The following is a 16,640-nucleotide window of genomic DNA, read 5'->3' on the forward strand; positions in this document are numbered from 1 at the left end:
ATAACAGTGACTAGCAGGGAAAGGGTTAATGCTTTCTCTCTGTGCACAGAGGAAAGACCACAGCGGCATGCCCGAAATGCAGGGATTGTCCTGGTGGTAGGGCTGGGCCAGCTGTCATGATTCTTTTTCCCTCCCTCTCCCCCAACCCCGCACTGCAAGAGAAGACGTGTGCCAGGGCTGGTTACCCATGTGAGTCAGAAGCTCCTTCCTGGAGCTGGTAGAGGGGAGAATATTAATTGGGAAAGTTGTCCTTCTACCAGACTTGTACTACAAATGCCCTTTTCTACCTCAATCATCTGTCTAATCTTGGACTAAGCAAGGTTTTGATTATTCTGACTGGGGTCTGAAAAACTAAGTGCTCCTTTTGGTTGAAATTTGAGACCCTGGCACATGGGCCCCAAATGGAGCATTGCTTGTGTGATTTGTCTGAGAGCTCTGGAGTGTACTCTCTGCAGGGCTCCCTGCTTCTTTCTGCTTGTGCCAGCAGACTGTCTCGGCTCACTTCCACTTTGGTCCTCACGCTCCAAACCTTCCCAGCCCAGTTCTCCAGAACAACACACAACTGGTCTTTACATTTTGATCTAAAAATCTGTTGTCCCTTTAAAATAGAGCAGTGTTGTTATAATTTACTCTTGTCCAAGACACAGTCCCACTGACTTCAGTTTGTATCAGGCTCCTTGGTGAAGGTTGCTTTCTCAAGAATATGGGAGCCCCACTGTAACTCATTATATGTCTTACTTCCTGCAGCAAGGAGATGTATATTTCCCTAAAATTCTGCTATGTCTCCTCTGTCACATCACCAAACAGGCTAATCACACAAATGGTTCACATTAGCTGTCAGAGCCACAAAACATGCCTGCAGCTATCTGCGATCATGAGTGTCCTCTGCTGCCCCATGAAAAGAGTTCTTGACAAGTAAGTTTAACACAGGGGTTATACCTGGAGCTTCAGTTCTGAAGCCCAGTGGTGGTAATCTAAAATGGCAACACTGTTAACTATTTCACTGCTGATTATTTTAGCAGAGATGTGCAGCTTGGTGGCTAGATCTCCAACTGGTGTGTCAATAGGCCCTAATCTATTGCCTGAGGATTTACCCAGCATGTGTTCTGCAAATCTCAGTGGCCTCTCTGGTGCCCTCTTACCAGCTTTTCCTTTATTTTTGCCCCTATAGCTGTTGTGACACGCATTGTCATGGTCAATACAAAAGCCTGTAGCTCTCAAAAATGGAAAATGCAGCCCACGTAAAACAAATTTGATTTAATGTCAGCATATGGGCTACTGAACTGATTGTATTTATTTTCATATTTAATTAATTTCAAACCGGACATTTTCATTTTAATGAAGCTGCCATAGGATTTCCTGTCTCTGATGCCAGCACATCAAAGAACCCAGGAACCTTGCTACAGAGATTTAGCTCCCCCTTTCCATGGAGGTCATGGGGGAGCCTTCAATTACAGATAGAGAATGTCCAGTAGTTTAATGTGATTTCTGTTGGTTGGTCCTTTGACCTTTGCCCTTGCTTTGCAAAACACCACTTGAAATGTGTTGTAATCCTTCAGAAATGCACTGTCACTCATGTTTTATTGCTTAATTATAAAATTCCATGCAGGTTGTTAATAACACTCTAGGGATTGTTGAATGGCATAGTTTTTCAGGTTGAGGAATTAGCAATAATTAAATTGAGCTCATAAACACCTGACATTTTTTACTGCAAAAAGCCATAACTGATCACAAGCTATTGATTGTTTTCTTTAGGCAACCTTAAAGGGAAATACATCCCTATGTGTTACCATTATATCCAACTTCTGGGGCTCAATCCTGCTAGGTTTTGAGTGCCCCCAACGCTTATTACAGGCTCAAACCTTACATTCCTGACCAAAATGACACATTGATTTTTCTGAAGTCATAGGAGACTTGTACAATCTCCTGTCTTAACAGAAAGACTGTTTGCTTTGTGAGAACTCGCTTTTCATGCACATCTGGTACCCTTGCCAAGGTTTTTTGTATTTATAGGTTTCACACCATTCTGCAGCCCGGCTCTCACTTGAACTTGTTTAACGCCAAAGTTTGAAATGCCTGTTGCTTCTTTTTAGATTAAATGGATTCTGAAGATGAGAGACATGGTGCTTTATTCTTAGTTGTAGCGGTAAAGCTGGGCAAAACATTTCCATGTAAAATCTCACCAATTTCTTCCCCACCCCATTCTTTGTCCAAATTTTGAATTTTTCAAATTTTCACATCAACACTAATTATTGATTTGTCTAAAAGTAATGGCCATTGACCCCGAATAGGGTCATACAAATATATTGTAAGAAATGATCCCTGCCCTTAAGAGTTTACAATCTAATTAAAACAAGATACAAATCACTCGCTTGGTGCAACAAACACATGGCAGAAATGGTGTGTGTGGGTATCAGTGAGAAGGAAAAGTGACTGTATAAGAAGTGGTTGTATGGATTAATTATTTGCATATGCATTAAGAGAAAACAAAGCACCTGATTTTCACTGGGGTCTAAGTTGATTTCCTCTTATATACTGAGACATGTATATGCTCATTTTGGTGCACTAATGAGTCTACATGCAATGGAAGCAATTGGGTTTTTGTGACTGCAGATTCCATCAGCTGTGCTTGAGCTTACGGGAGTTAGCAAACCATGTGTGTGTACATGTACTGTCACACATACACTTGCATAAATAAAACAGTTATATAAAATACCCCCCTGTTTAGCCCTGATCATTTGGCAGTTCCCTGCGGGCGTCCTAGTAGAAGTGAATTTTAGTGAAGGATTAGAAGGATGACCGGGTATCGGCTTTGAGGGCTAGTTTGAAGATGCCATTGGAGGCATGATAGAAGAAGGTGTGAAGATGCTTGTTGGGGAATTGGGCAAAAGGGCAACAGAGGATGTCATCCTTGTGGGGGGATGCATGATGCAGTAAGATACAAAAGCGAATAAGGGAGTAGTATAATTCTCCATTTTACTTTTCTCTTCCTGGAATCTTTAATTCTTTCCCTCCCAATTGTGGCATCTGAGAAATGTTATGCTGTAGATCTCTGAAAGATAATAAATTCACCTCAGCTACCATAAACAGCAGTAGTGTTCAGTACATGGTGACAGATTATTTTTAAAGTAAATTTACATCTTTGAATTACTGGAAAGATGGCTAATATTTTTCTGTCAGGTATTTGCCTCATTATCTCCCAGAATCAGGCAAGTCAGCATTATGTCTTCAGCTGTAATATTTATGAGAAATATTGGAAATACTTGACACAAACATCTTTTGACTGAGGAATAGAATACAGAAATTAACGTGGTGGTTGAGGGGATGCTAGTATTCAAACAGAAATATATGACTGGACCAAAACTTGGTCCAAAGGATTTATTTTATTAGATAGGCTGAAGTATTAATTCCATAGAGGAAGGATGTGTTTGTGGTTAAGACACTGAACTGGGATTGAGGAGCTGTGGGTTCAGTTCATGGCTCTTCCAGAGCCTTCCCATGTTCCCTGGAACAAATTACTTAATCTTTCTCTGCCTCACTTTCCCCACCTGTAAAACAGGCATATTACTTCCTTAGCATGAATATCGTGAATATAAATACTTGGAATAGTATAAGATGATTGGGGCCCGATGAGTGCCTTGATAGGTAAGCATTTAATAAAGTAATATGCATGCTCAGTCTTTGAACCAACCACTGATTGGTCAAGTGAAACAGCGATGCAGTGTCATGCTTTAGAAGCTTATACAAATGACTTATATTTTCAGTCTCTGTGCTGTTTGTACAATAAATACTAATAAGGGAGAAGTATTTTTGTGCCCCTGTGTTTATTGCATCAGTCATATGATTTCTGTTTCCACTTGGTCTCCTAGGGCAAAGTTCTAACAAGGGACTCACACAAAGTCTTGCACACACCAACACGGGAGAAATGTTTAATAAAAAACAGGAGAATGACTGTAAATTTATAACAATTGGTAGAGAAGTAAGGGCCAACTGTCTACATTAAACACTTTTTAAAAACTGACTAGATTTTAGATTGACAGTGTCTCTCTATTTGTGTGGCTGCAAATGTGATTTTTTTTAATTGCAGTTTGAGCTGGAAAAAAAATCATACAAAGAAACAACATAATCCTTGCATAATTGTTTTCTCTGAGTTACAGAAACAGGATGTGTGTGGGAACCTGACGTTGCAGCATCACATGCTTGAGCCTGTGCAGAGAATTCCTCGCTATGAGCTTCTTCTAAAGGATTATCTAAAGAAACTTCCAGAAGAGTCTCCAGACAGGAAGGATGCTGAAAGTAAGTGTAGCTTCCATGATCTGCATCATGAATGTGAACCATGTTGTTGGGAAGAGTCATGTTCTTGTGTAATCTTGACTTCAAAGTTCAAATGTTGTAAACAGTAGATGAGATGATTGTAGATGCATAGAACTGAATTAACTATTTGAACAGTGGCAGAGAAGCTATGCCAGATGGAAATCACAGTTCTAGAAGTTAGGACAACTTTACCAAATAAGCAATGACAGAATACTGTAGTCTATACCAGAGACACAGGACATTCAGTTACCTTTATGATGGCTTGGTGGAGGAAAACAGAAATTGTCTGAAATGTGAGTATTTTCTAGGGAGTCGGGCCACATGACATCAAGACGGGGAGGGAAGAAGCATATTCCTTTATTGATTTACAACAGCTTGGAATTGTCTCAAGAAATGCCTAGAGTATGGTGTGAACCATGGCAACGCATGTAGGCGCTGATTCAGCAAAGCACTTCAGCACATGTGTAAAACGTCTTAATTGGGACTTAAATTACAGTTTTATGAAAGGGAAATGGTTCCTAAATTGTCAATTTTGCACCTTATGTGCTGTTTTGCTTCTTGTCTGGACTTGTAAATAGAACAGGATAAAATGAAGTATCATTTACATGCCTGCTAAGCATGCAAATGCGATTCTATGTGTCAAGGCTTACAAATGTTCCATTTACTTCAGGGAAATGCAGAATTCAGCAGGTCTTTTGCAGTGGAAACATACGTATCAGGAAGATAAAAATCGTGCTATTAACTGATAGGCTTAAGAATGTATAACTGCTGCTACCTTTATTACAGAATCGCTGGAGCTTATTTCTACAGCAGCAAACCATTCAAATGCAGCCATCCGAAAGATGGTGAGTAGAAATTGTGTAATGGAATCATGATGTGACCCATTAACTGAGATCCTTGGTTCAGTCAATTATTCTCTTATTGCCACATCTTCCATTAAAGAAAGGCTTTAGTTCTGGGAAAATTTTTCAAATACGTTATATCAGACTTAAATAGAAATTGAGGAGCCTTATACCTGTGTTCCATAAATGCTCCTGCCATTGTTACCACACACTGAAGTTTTTGTGTGCCAAGATTTCAAATACCTCACACCAGTCTCAAAACAGAGGCGGCTGAGGAATGTGAGAGAGATGAGGAAGAAATATTTGCAAAAAAAGGTCTTTGTTTTGCACTGAAAATTTTTGAAACTAGAAATCTCCTTGACCAGTTCTGCTCAAAGTTTGCTTGCAATTTTTCACATGTAATTTTTTGGGCATACAAAGACTCTTTATTTGTGCCTAGTCTTCATATGTGTAACAACTTCTAGTGTGCATGTTCAAAGTTGCAGACATCACTTTTGAAAATTTAGTCCTATGTATCTAAAGTTGGGCAGCCAGAATTAGAGATGACTGTAAAATCTACCTCTTAAAACATAGGGTCACATTTTCAGTGAGACCTCAAGCTGGCCTCCACAGACCTGTTTGTGCACTAACAATTCTGCACACAGTTAAAATAAGGGAGGGGGGTGGTTCGTGCTTGCAGATCGTGTCACTTGTGTGTGTGCACGGGGATGTATAAGAGGTCTAAAATACAAAATGCTACTGTTTGTGCCCATGGATTATTTGTGGATGCAGCACCATAGTTGTTTTCAAAATCAGGCCTGTAGTATTCTACGTAGCAGTAAGATGATCTCAAGAAAATACCCTTTATTCTATAAAAAGCATACTATCCTCTCTTTTAAAGGTTGTTTCTGCACAAAAATGTTTGGAAAAACACTCAAAATTACCGCCATACATTTTCACCCTACATAATTTGTATTACATTTTTCATTTCAGATTGCCTTCTAATATGGTTTCTATTTCCCCCCATCTATATATCGGGCATTCTCTACGTTTTTCCCATGCTCTTATTACTTTGAGTAAAATAATTCTAGACAATGTGTTGAATAACACACTTGTACCTCACTCTGTGCAAACTAGAGGAATTGTAGCTTCCTCTTGTCAGCATGGCTGGCAGACACATTATCAGATCCCCACTTCCTTCATCCCCGAGACATCATCTGACCACTTTTCCTCTTGCTGGTAACCAGCTGATGTCTGAGTCCTTTCACATATAAAAGGATTTAGGAACCATCTATTTCTGTTTGAATTCTGTTCTCTCCTAGCTTTTCTCTCTTATAGCTTTTTGGTATAAATGTTTTCAACTTTGTGTCTTTAACTTCTCCACTGTGGGTAGCAATTATTTTACTAGGCTCTAGGGCCGCAAACACCAGGTACCTGTGCTTATAGTGGAGTGGCATATTTTATAGACCTTCATTACATCCCATATATGGAGCAACCACCCCATCACCACAGTGGTGGGTACTGTATAGAGATATAAAGGAATAATACAACTATCAGGGGATGTATAGAAATCAAGCTTTCCAAGCAACTATTCTCAACTCTGAGTTGTCTGCAAAGAGTTCTGGGGTGAAGGTCATTTACTTTATTCCACCTAACTACAGCTGGCGAGACCCTAAGGTCTTTACTCAGTTTTAACCCAGCAAATTCCCACTGTAGGTAGTGAGTTCCTCTACAGTTAACGGGATTTGCCCAAGCTAACACTTTGGAAAAACTGAATGAGGAGCTCAGCGTTTGGCCCAGTGGCTCATGAATTTGCTTTGTCCCCTAACACATAAACTTGTTATCTCCAGCATGCCCTCTTTTACTGCTCTGCAGGAATTGAGACACTAAGAAGTGCTTTTGGAATGCAAAGGGGGAAGATAGGGGTCATACAGGGCAGTGTAGCATATGGTGAAATACCCACTGCTAAAGGCTGTATCCTATGTGTGCACTGGAAGTAGCATGCAAGCCTGCTGCTAATGTATGGATCAGCAGACAAGATCAGACCTTAAACATAATACAACCAAAAGGAAGGCAAGAACTGTAGCAAAATGCTCTAATTCCTAGACCTGGATTAAAAAAATCCCACCAGTTTCCCTTCCATAGGTTCACAACTTTTGTAGCAATGGAAGAAATTATAACCGTTGCTTCAAAATTTTATTAAAATAATGTATCTTGCCTAGCGTACAGATATCTCTTAGGGTGTTGTACTGCTATCTACCACCAGAGTGTCTGAGCTCCTCCAACACAAAATGGATTGGTAATAGTGTGGATTTCAAGGGGTGTTGGGCTCGTCTCTCTTTTTGGAACATAAAAACTCTGCTTGGACTACGGCCTTTTGTTTGGTTGGTTGTCTTGTTTGTTTCAGGTCTTACTGGTTTTGTTTTTGCTTTGCTGTTAATAAATGTGATTTATTTTTGGATGCGGGGGGGGGGGGGGGATATCTGCCATATATGGCAGAGTGTCTTAATTGAATGAGAGAATACTGTATGCAAACTTTATTAAGCACTTCCAAAACCCGTTTCATATGCATGAGCAAATTCGGATGTTCAGTGCACAGGGGGCTTGTATGTGACCTTTTTTTTTAAACTCATCCGTAAAAGACTTTGATGGAGCATATCTACCAGCTTGCAGTTTAAATTAACTGAAACTCCCCAAACATGATTGTTTAGCTGATTTTGCAGCTGCTTGGAGATTTAAGAATCCTTCCTGTTTCAATTTGTTAAAGCTATTGAAAAACTGGTAGTAGTAAATGCCGGTGGATGAACTACACAACTTTACAAGACTAGTCAATGAGCAGGGAAGCTAAGATGTTTACAGGGTTGAAAATAAAGCAGGCATGTGGTGGTGGTTGTGCTACAGAGTTGAAATTCACTCCTGTGCAAAGATCCTGACCAGTGTTTATGCAACAGTTAAGTTACCCTAAAACCATATTTTGAGAACTTACGTAGGACTTTAGTGCTGCATAGGCTTTGTGCTGGCCCTCATAAGGTAAGTTTTACCCTAAGGGGGCAGTTCTTCAGACTCTGCATAGGAATGCAGAGTTCCTCTATTGAGCTGCCATAAGTAGTATAAGGGCCCTACCGTCAATCAAACCCTAACCCCGCCCTTTGACCCAGCCCCTTGACCCCTTAGCCCCGCCCCCAGCTCAAGGGGGCCCTACCATCAATCAAACTCTAACCCCGCCCCTTGACCCCACCCCCTTGACTAGAAGTCCTGCCCCTATCTGGGGTATTACTTCCAGGGTCAAGGCTGCCACGTGACCGGAAGCAAGGTATGTCATGTGACCCCTCTAACAACTCCGCCCCCAACCCTCTACCAATCAAGAGGGGTTTCGCCCCTGTAGGACCTCCCCAAGAGGAGATTTGACCAGTTAGGATGAGTTCCGGGGTGGGGTGACCCGACCGGAAACGATTCGCGTGTGACCCCTCTAACGACTCCTCCCACTGACCTCTACCAATCAGGCCGCCCGGAGACCAGATTTGACCAAAATAGGGCACGTTCGGGGATGGGGTGAACCGCCCAGAAGAGGGGCGTGTGACCCCTCTGCCAATCAGAATGCAGCTCCATCACCCCATAAGTCCCAGCGTCGGGCGGAAGAGGCTGTCTTTTACCAAGAGCGCGTGTTTTACAAATCGTGGAAACATGGACTCCTTCACCACCCCCGTGAGAACTTCGGACTTTGTTTTAGCCCCGAGGACCTTTGGACTTGTATGGAGAAAGCGCTACATCAGCGAGAGTTCCGAGGAGGACCCTTTGGCCCAGCCGTTGATGGACACACCGGAGTCTGACCCTGAAACCCAGCTGCTTGTGAGGCACCGCGATGAGCGTGATGGCCTCTTGTTGTCCACCCCCCGAGAGGTGGAAGGTGATCATGGCTTGGGGGCGTTACGGGCGGACAAGGTGAATGAAAAAGACGTGGCTCAGGTAAATGAATGTTTAAGAAGTGACGGTCTGGGGTGGGGGTGTGTAATGGGGGTGGGGGGGGGGGGTTAGGAACCAGGGATTGTGTAAATCAAAAACCAAGCAGTGTAGTGCTTACGCTGTTTCTTTTTTTGAAAAAAATCTCTCAACAGCTCAATGATGCCTTTCTGGAGGCCTTTGAGAACTTACACATTGGTAGCCCTGTGGGAGTAAATGTATCATGCATCAGCTGTTTTTGCTCATGTCTGAGACACAGCTCTCAAGAGGAAAAGGACAAAATGGAAGAATGAACCAGCACAGACACCCTCATGTTAGGACTCATGGCTTCCATTTTTACAGGCGGTTGTAAAAGGTTGTGTTAAACCAGGCGATTAATAAAACTTATTTAAATGTGTTCATGTGAATGTTGTCCCCCACCCTCACTTGTGTTAGTAAAAGATGGTACCAGTAACAGTCATGTCTCCACAGGCGTCTCTGTTAAAGAATATATATTACACCCCTGGGGAAGTTGGGAGCTTTGGCGGGGTGAACCCTCTTTTTCAAGTGGCCAAAAAGCATAGTAAAACTTTAAATAGAAGACAAGTAACAGCTTGGCTTTCAGACCAGGATGCTTATACTTTACACAAACCGGCTTGAATACGTTTTAAAAGAAACAAGACCATTGTTTCGGATGTGGATGCGCAAAGGCAGGCAGATTTGGTGGATATGCACTGGTTCTCCAAACACAACAGCAATTTTAAGTACATCTTAACAGTGGTAGACATTCTATCCAAACATGCCTGGGCCTTAGGCCTAAGGGACAAGATGAGCGGGGAGGTAACCAAGGCCTTTAAAGCTATTTTTAGTGAGGGGCGCGTGCCTCAAAAATTACAAACCGATCGGGGGAAAGAATTTTTAAACAAACCTTAAGCAGATTGTTAAAGCGGCACGGCGTTCACCATTTTGTTACTAATAATGAAGTCAAAGCAGGGATTGTGGAGTGATTTAACAGAACTTTAAAAACTAGGATGTGGAGATATTTTACAGCCAATAACACCTTTCGCTACATCGATGTGTTACCTGGCTTTATAAAGAGTTACAACCAGAGCTTTCACAGAACTATACATACCAGACCCGCTGATGTTAACCCTTCAAATTCTCTGAAGGTATGGAAAATGGTTTATGGCGATGGTTTTAAAATAAAACCGGTTGTTGCCCCTTTTAGAAAAGGCGACCACGTGAGACTATCTAAAACCAAAGGAGCTTTTGAAAAAGGTTATGAACAGACATTTACCGATGAGATATTCATAGTGGATGAAGCCTTAACCAGGGGTCAGAGACCTGTATACCGATTAAAAGACTACGAGGGTGAGACAGTTACTGGATCTTTTTACCCTGAAGAATTACAAAAAGTAAACCCCAAACGAGACAGGATTTACAGGATTGAAAAAGTTCTAGCGGAGAAAGGAAAAGGGAGAAAAAAGCAACTACTGGTGAAATGGTTGGGGTGGCCTGATAAGTTTAACAGCTGGGTGAAAGATTCTCAACTCTGTGACATTTAGACACAAACAAACAAAAGTTATTCCTCCCCGCAAAGACAGAGAAGATGAGCGACAGCGGGTTTTACATTACTTTGCCCAGCAACGCCAGCTCTGCAGTTTTTCCCCAAAACACCAGCTCGAACTTTACAATATGGCTAATTAAGCCCTTGGATCTCCAGGGTGCCTGGGAGGTGGGGTTAGTGGAAATACAATACCCACACAGCTGGAACACTATCAACGAAGACACCCCTTTTGAAGTCACCTTTGGAGATATGGCATGGAGTTTCATCCTACGACGAGGTTATTACGCGTCCATACCCGAATTACTGGATCATATGAACAGTATCATAGCTCGTCACCCCGGACCGCCTGAGATGATCATGAACTACGACCCTGTGGGTAGAAAAATTAGACTTAAATCCGCCGCTTTTACTTATATGTTTTCTACCAGCAGGGAGCTAGCTAACATTCTGGGCTTGGGCCCCAAACACAGCATCCAAAAATTCCCTTTCTCGGCAGACATTACAGGGGGTTTTAATTCCTTGTATCTGTACACGGATATCGTAGAACATCAGTTTGTGGGGGACTTTCCTTTCCCCTGTTACGTTGTGTCCTCGTCCAAGGAAGGAACAACGAGTTTGTCACCATCACCTACGATAAACCTCATTACGTCCCTATCAGTAAACACCACATCGACACCATTACCACTGAAATAAAGACAGATCAGAACAAAAGCGTCTCATTTCGCTTTGGCAAGGTGATCATCAAGCTACACCTGCGCCCCCGGAGAGAACGAGTTTTCTAAAAAAGCAAAACAGTATTATGGCGATCCTAAAAAATTACGGCGAGCCCAACGTCTACAGAAACTATTACAAAGCCCAGGCGGGATACGCCCTTCGTGGATATCATGGGGCCCCCGTGATGTATGGGGCAGGCGTAGGTGGAATATTCCGTAGCCTCTTTCAAAAAGCCGTACCGCTTTTGAGGAGGGGGCTAGAGATTATTAAACCCCACGTAAAAAATGCCGCTCAAAACATAGCTAAAGACGTGGTAGGTCACGTCTCCCGCGCTGTTCTGGAGAAGGTGGGGAACACAGCTTCACAGGAAGGATTGGGGCTGATGTACATTAAAAGGAGGAAGAAGAGAAAGAGAAATGCGTCATACCCGCGACGCACAGGTCCCCCGAAACCCTTTAAAAGAAGGGCTTTGATCTGCAGGGTCGGCCATAAGCGAAAGTCCAAGAGGAAGCCTGGGCGAAAGAGGAAACACTCTCCGGCTGATACGAGAGATATCTTTTAATCAACATGGGTTTCGTTCACTGTGGGTCTGAAGAATGCACCAAATCCGAACTAGACTTGTTCCAAATAGCCCCTACGCAGACCAGCATTGAGAAAAGCATCTACATCGAGGTGCCACCTCTGTCGGCCGTTACGGAGTCTGCCCCCATTGACTTTTTTATAGCAGGGAATGGCGTAGATTATATGGATTTAAACAACATACTGCTGTACCTGTGTTGCAAGATTGTAAAAGGAGATGGAACTGAACTCGATGCGGACACCGAGGTGGGCCTGGTGAATTACCCAGTGGCCTCTATTTTTAGTCAGCTGGATGTCACGCTCGGAGACCGCCTTGTAAGCCAAAGCAACAACTGTTACCCTTACAGGGCCTTTATAGAATCGGTGCTCAATTACAGCAACGACACCCTCGCCACGCAATTTTCCGCTGGCCTCTTTTACAAAGACACTGCCGGACAACAGGAAGACACAGACTTGGATGGCGAGAATCTAGGGTTTGTGAGGCATGCAAAGCTGACCGCTCAAAGCAGAACAGTAGAGCTTCTAGGTCATCTACACAGCGACCTGTTTTTTCAAGAAAAACTATTGTTGAACGGAGTGGATGTGAAAGTTAAACTGACGCGCAGTAAAGATCCTTTCTGTTTAATGGGCAGCGGTACCGAAGGCTTTAAACTGCGCATTCTATCAGCATCCCTTTTTGTGAAGAAAGTACGGGTGGCCCCGAGCGTTTGTCTGGGGCATGCCGAGGCCCTGCTTACCGCTAATGCCAAATACCCCGTGGACCGTGTGGGAATGAAAGTGTTTAGCATCCCTGCAGGCAGGAGAACCTGTTCTTGGGACAGTTACTCAAAATGCTTGTCCTGGGGTTCGTGGATAACGAAGCCTTTAGCGGAAGTTACGCTAAAAATCACTTTCATTTTAAGCATTACGATATTAATTTTGTGGCCTTGTATGTGGACGGTGAGCAGATACCGACCAAGCCTCTGCAACCAGACTTCGAGGCAGGACGCTGCGTGAAAGAATACGTGAATTTGGTACAGACGGCCGGTAAACACATGAAAGATCGTTCTCTGTTAATCGACCGTGAGGAGTTTGCACAGGGTTACACCATGTTTGCCTTTGACCTGTCCCCCGACCAGGAATGCGCTGATCACTATTCCCTGATTAAAACCGGGAACCTAAGAGCAGAAATTCGTTTTGGGAAGGCTTTAACCATTACTGTCAATATGATTGTGTAAGGGGTTTTTGACAACGTCATAGAGATAAATCAGAGGAGAAATGTTCTGTTTCAGTACATGTGAACATGGACACCGTGCAGCTCTCACGTGTCTTATCAACAGACCCTTACACAAAAAAGAATTTCTTAGACGTATTTCCCTGCGATTCGTTCCCTGGAGGCAAGCTGTCTCAGAGACCCCCTAGGTTTGGTGGTCAACACACATCCACACAACCGACCGGGTGAACACTGGCTTGCCGTGTATCTGGTGGAGCGTAACCTTGGAGAGTTTTTTTGACTCATACGGGCACCCCGCAAACAGTGTGTTCTTTCCTAAAAGCATTATGAAATTTTTAAACAAAAATGCCACAGAAATTGTGTTTCACAACAGACAATTACAAGACCCCAGATCCATCGCATTCAGTTCAGTTCCGCCATGGCATTCATAAACACATCCCATCCCTTAGGTACATGTCTGCTAGGAACAGAGCGCGTCTGGGTGACGGCCCTGACTAAGTCGAGCATGTTAGAGCCATTAACCACAGAGCCTTTGTACACAAAAGACCCTTTATTGGTCTATGAAGAAATGTTTTTATCTTGGCCCAGCTTATTTAGCAATACTGATGCATTTTTCTTATAACACTTATTCACGTTATCCAATACCTCCTGAGCAACAGAGTCTGAGGTCTTTGGTGTTTCGGAGGGTTTGGCAGTCACACTCTGTTCCTGTTCTGGTAGAAACAGACTTATTTTTCCTTTGTCCACATCGCTCTGCTTCACGTACGTTAGGTACCTTTGAAGCACAGTGCTGTAAAGTTTAGCCTTTTCATATTCACCTAAGTCAGTTCTTTGAAGAACAGATTTCATTTCAGCATCCAGTAAGCGTGTTGCGGTTGTTCTGATATTTTCCTCTGCCTGAGGGGGAGCGCTTAATTGCTCCAACTGCCGGCTGGGCACCAGGTACATTTTTTCTGCATACTCCATTATCGATTAGTTAAAAGCCCCGTTATCAGAGGGATAGCAAAACTTAACAGGGGTCCGATAAACCCCCCAGACTGCTTCACCAGATGCTTCTTTCTTTTAAGTGAAACCCTTTTATTACACAAAGTTTTTATAAGCATGTGTTTCTTTTTCAGCACACGCACTTGCTTCTGTGTTAAAGGTACGTTTCCTTTTAAGGTGTTGAGCGCTATTTCTGAGATGGCTGCTACTAGATCGTCAGAGGCTGAGCACAGTATAGCCCTCCTTTGCTGCAGGGACGATTTGCTAAGTAATTTTAAAAGGCCCAGGTTTCTTTTCACGCAGCTAGACATGTTTTCAGTCAGCAATCCCGGCTGTTAAAAAGGGGCCTGCCAATAATTCATCTCTTTTTATACCGGGCTGTTGTTCTTTTTAAAGTATAAACTGCCGGCCAGTCTGGAGGGAAAAGACCAGTTCTTAGCCTATAAGCTTCTGGGGTGGAAGCATTTAAATCCACCACCAGGTAGCCATAAGGCCTTTTGGTAGCATCCTCAAAAGCTTCTAGAAAGAACTGAGCTTTGCCAGGGTACATTTGCCGAGCGAGTGTAGCAATTTGTAATCTGTCCCTGGGGTTTTTGAACAGAACCATGTACTTTGTGTTTAGGTTAATAGTGCGACTCTTTTTTCCCTGGCAAAATACGTTCTGAACTATATACATAATGCTCAGGTTCCTGTGATGCACGTACTTGGTAAAGGCTTTCTCGATTTCATCGCTTTCACAAGTGGAGTTCATCAGATCGTCTATGATAATCATGTTCACTTTACTGGTAGGAAACAAACGGTCATCATCAAAAGCATCAGGCAGACCCTCCACAAAATTGATAAAGGGGTATTTACAGAGCAGTTCTTTATACAGAGGTTGCCAACAACTGTATCACCACACAATATTCTCAGGCGTAACAGACAATGTTTGTTTGGCATTATCCAATACATTTTTTATAAAGTAACTTTTCCCGCAGTTGCTAGGCCCCGCGAGAATTGCAGAAAAGGGGTGTTTCCACCTCATATCCATTTTTCAAAGCCGTAGGGCAGGGTTTTAAACCCTTCTCCTACGACCCTCTTGTTGTAAACAATTTTCTGTGTTTTTTTAAGGGTTTTTGTCTCTATTTGCCACTGATTTTTGTTTCTTACAATAGAGGGTTGCTGCACCTCTATCTTTTTTGAGGGGTTCTCTCGCAGACCCGTGCAATAGTCCAGGACTAGATCTTTCAGACTGTCAAAGTTGATCTTTTTACAGTTTGCTACGTTCAGGGTAATACCTTTGACCTTCATACAGGCCTTTCCTCCCGACAGTTTATACCCGTATGTTTTTGGGCCTGCCGACACAAACTCGGTGATGTGTTGATCTGGTGGGATCTCGCTCGTGAGGTCCCCTAAATAATCCCCCAGAGGGGGATTCCAGGCCCCCTCTCTTTTCGCAAATATCACCGAGTCAGTGTCGTGGTACAGGCACCACTCTTGCAATCCGTCTAGGAGGCTGTATAGTTCTAAGCGGGCATAAGCGGTGGTGAAACAGGCTATGAAAACATTGGTATTGCCAGAGACAGAATAACGGTCTTTTGCATGCTTCCAAGATTCGCACGCTGTTTCATCGTCGATAAACTCACAGGATGAAACCTCGTAGTTGGGGGAAAATAGGTATTGAAAGAGTTCGTCGGGGTCTCTCACGATGCTGATATTGGGTAGGTTGGTTCTTTGGCCGAATTTACCCCACAGAGAATTTAAAAACAGTTTAGCAATTTGGCGTTTAGCGGGGTTTAGCCTGATCTCGTGTTTTAGACAGGCATTCAACTTGGTTTTTTGACATGTCTGTCTAAACACTCTTTGGACAGACAATACAGTTTACAGCTAGGACACCCCCGCTGCACACCCACGTTGTCAGAGCATGTTGCGCTCAAGCAGAGGCGGCAACGATACCTGCAAGAATGGTCGTGACTGTACACTGTGTGGCAAAACTCACAGTAATTTTTTGCTCCGAACAACTTTTTCACATCCAAAACCCCATAGTAATGTTCATCGTGCAATAGGATAAAATAAGTCTTAGGGTACACGGGGCCCCCCGTTTTAAAAAAACCCCAGCCACCTTTCACCGCATACAACACCACCTGTATGTTAACTCCTAAATGCTGTTCAAACTTTGCCACGTCACTGAGCATAACCTTTTTTTGATCTGACCACCCCAGTTTCTCGTGCAACTTTCTCGCCTCTGCTAACAATTCCGCATCCGTAGGTTTATGACCGGCCATGACGGCCAAGAGCCCTCCCGCAAAACATAGATTGGTACCGGTGTAAGTCAGGTCTACTAAACATTGTCTCTTTTTATGAATAATCTGACTACTAAGGATAGAATTTAAAACTCTTTGAGCACCCCACCCCTATTTTTTACAACTGTCACAACGAGGCACAACGTATCATCGAGATGCAATTCTCTATTGCTCGGAAGCAGCTTTGAGGTCTGATTTAAGAAATCCTCAGCAGATAGCACATCCCT

General features: G+C 43.1%; 1 protein-coding gene across 1 annotated transcript in view; it reads left to right on the forward strand.

Annotated features, from left to right (window-relative positions):
- Nucleotides 1-16,640, forward strand: part of FGD3 (FYVE, RhoGEF and PH domain containing 3) — a 188,377-nt gene that overhangs the window by 126,057 nt on the left and 45,680 nt on the right. The window contains exons 8-9 of the mRNA XM_048857647.2: nt 4,158-4,296; nt 5,101-5,159. Of these exons, the coding sequence (XP_048713604.1) occupies nt 4,158-4,296; nt 5,101-5,159 (198 nt within the window). The remainder of the gene's footprint in view (nt 1-4,157; nt 4,297-5,100; nt 5,160-16,640) is intronic.

Source organism: Caretta caretta, chromosome 7 (genome assembly GCF_965140235.1).
Source record: "Caretta caretta isolate rCarCar2 chromosome 7, rCarCar1.hap1, whole genome shotgun sequence".
NCBI lineage: Eukaryota > Metazoa > Chordata > Testudines > Cheloniidae > Caretta > Caretta caretta.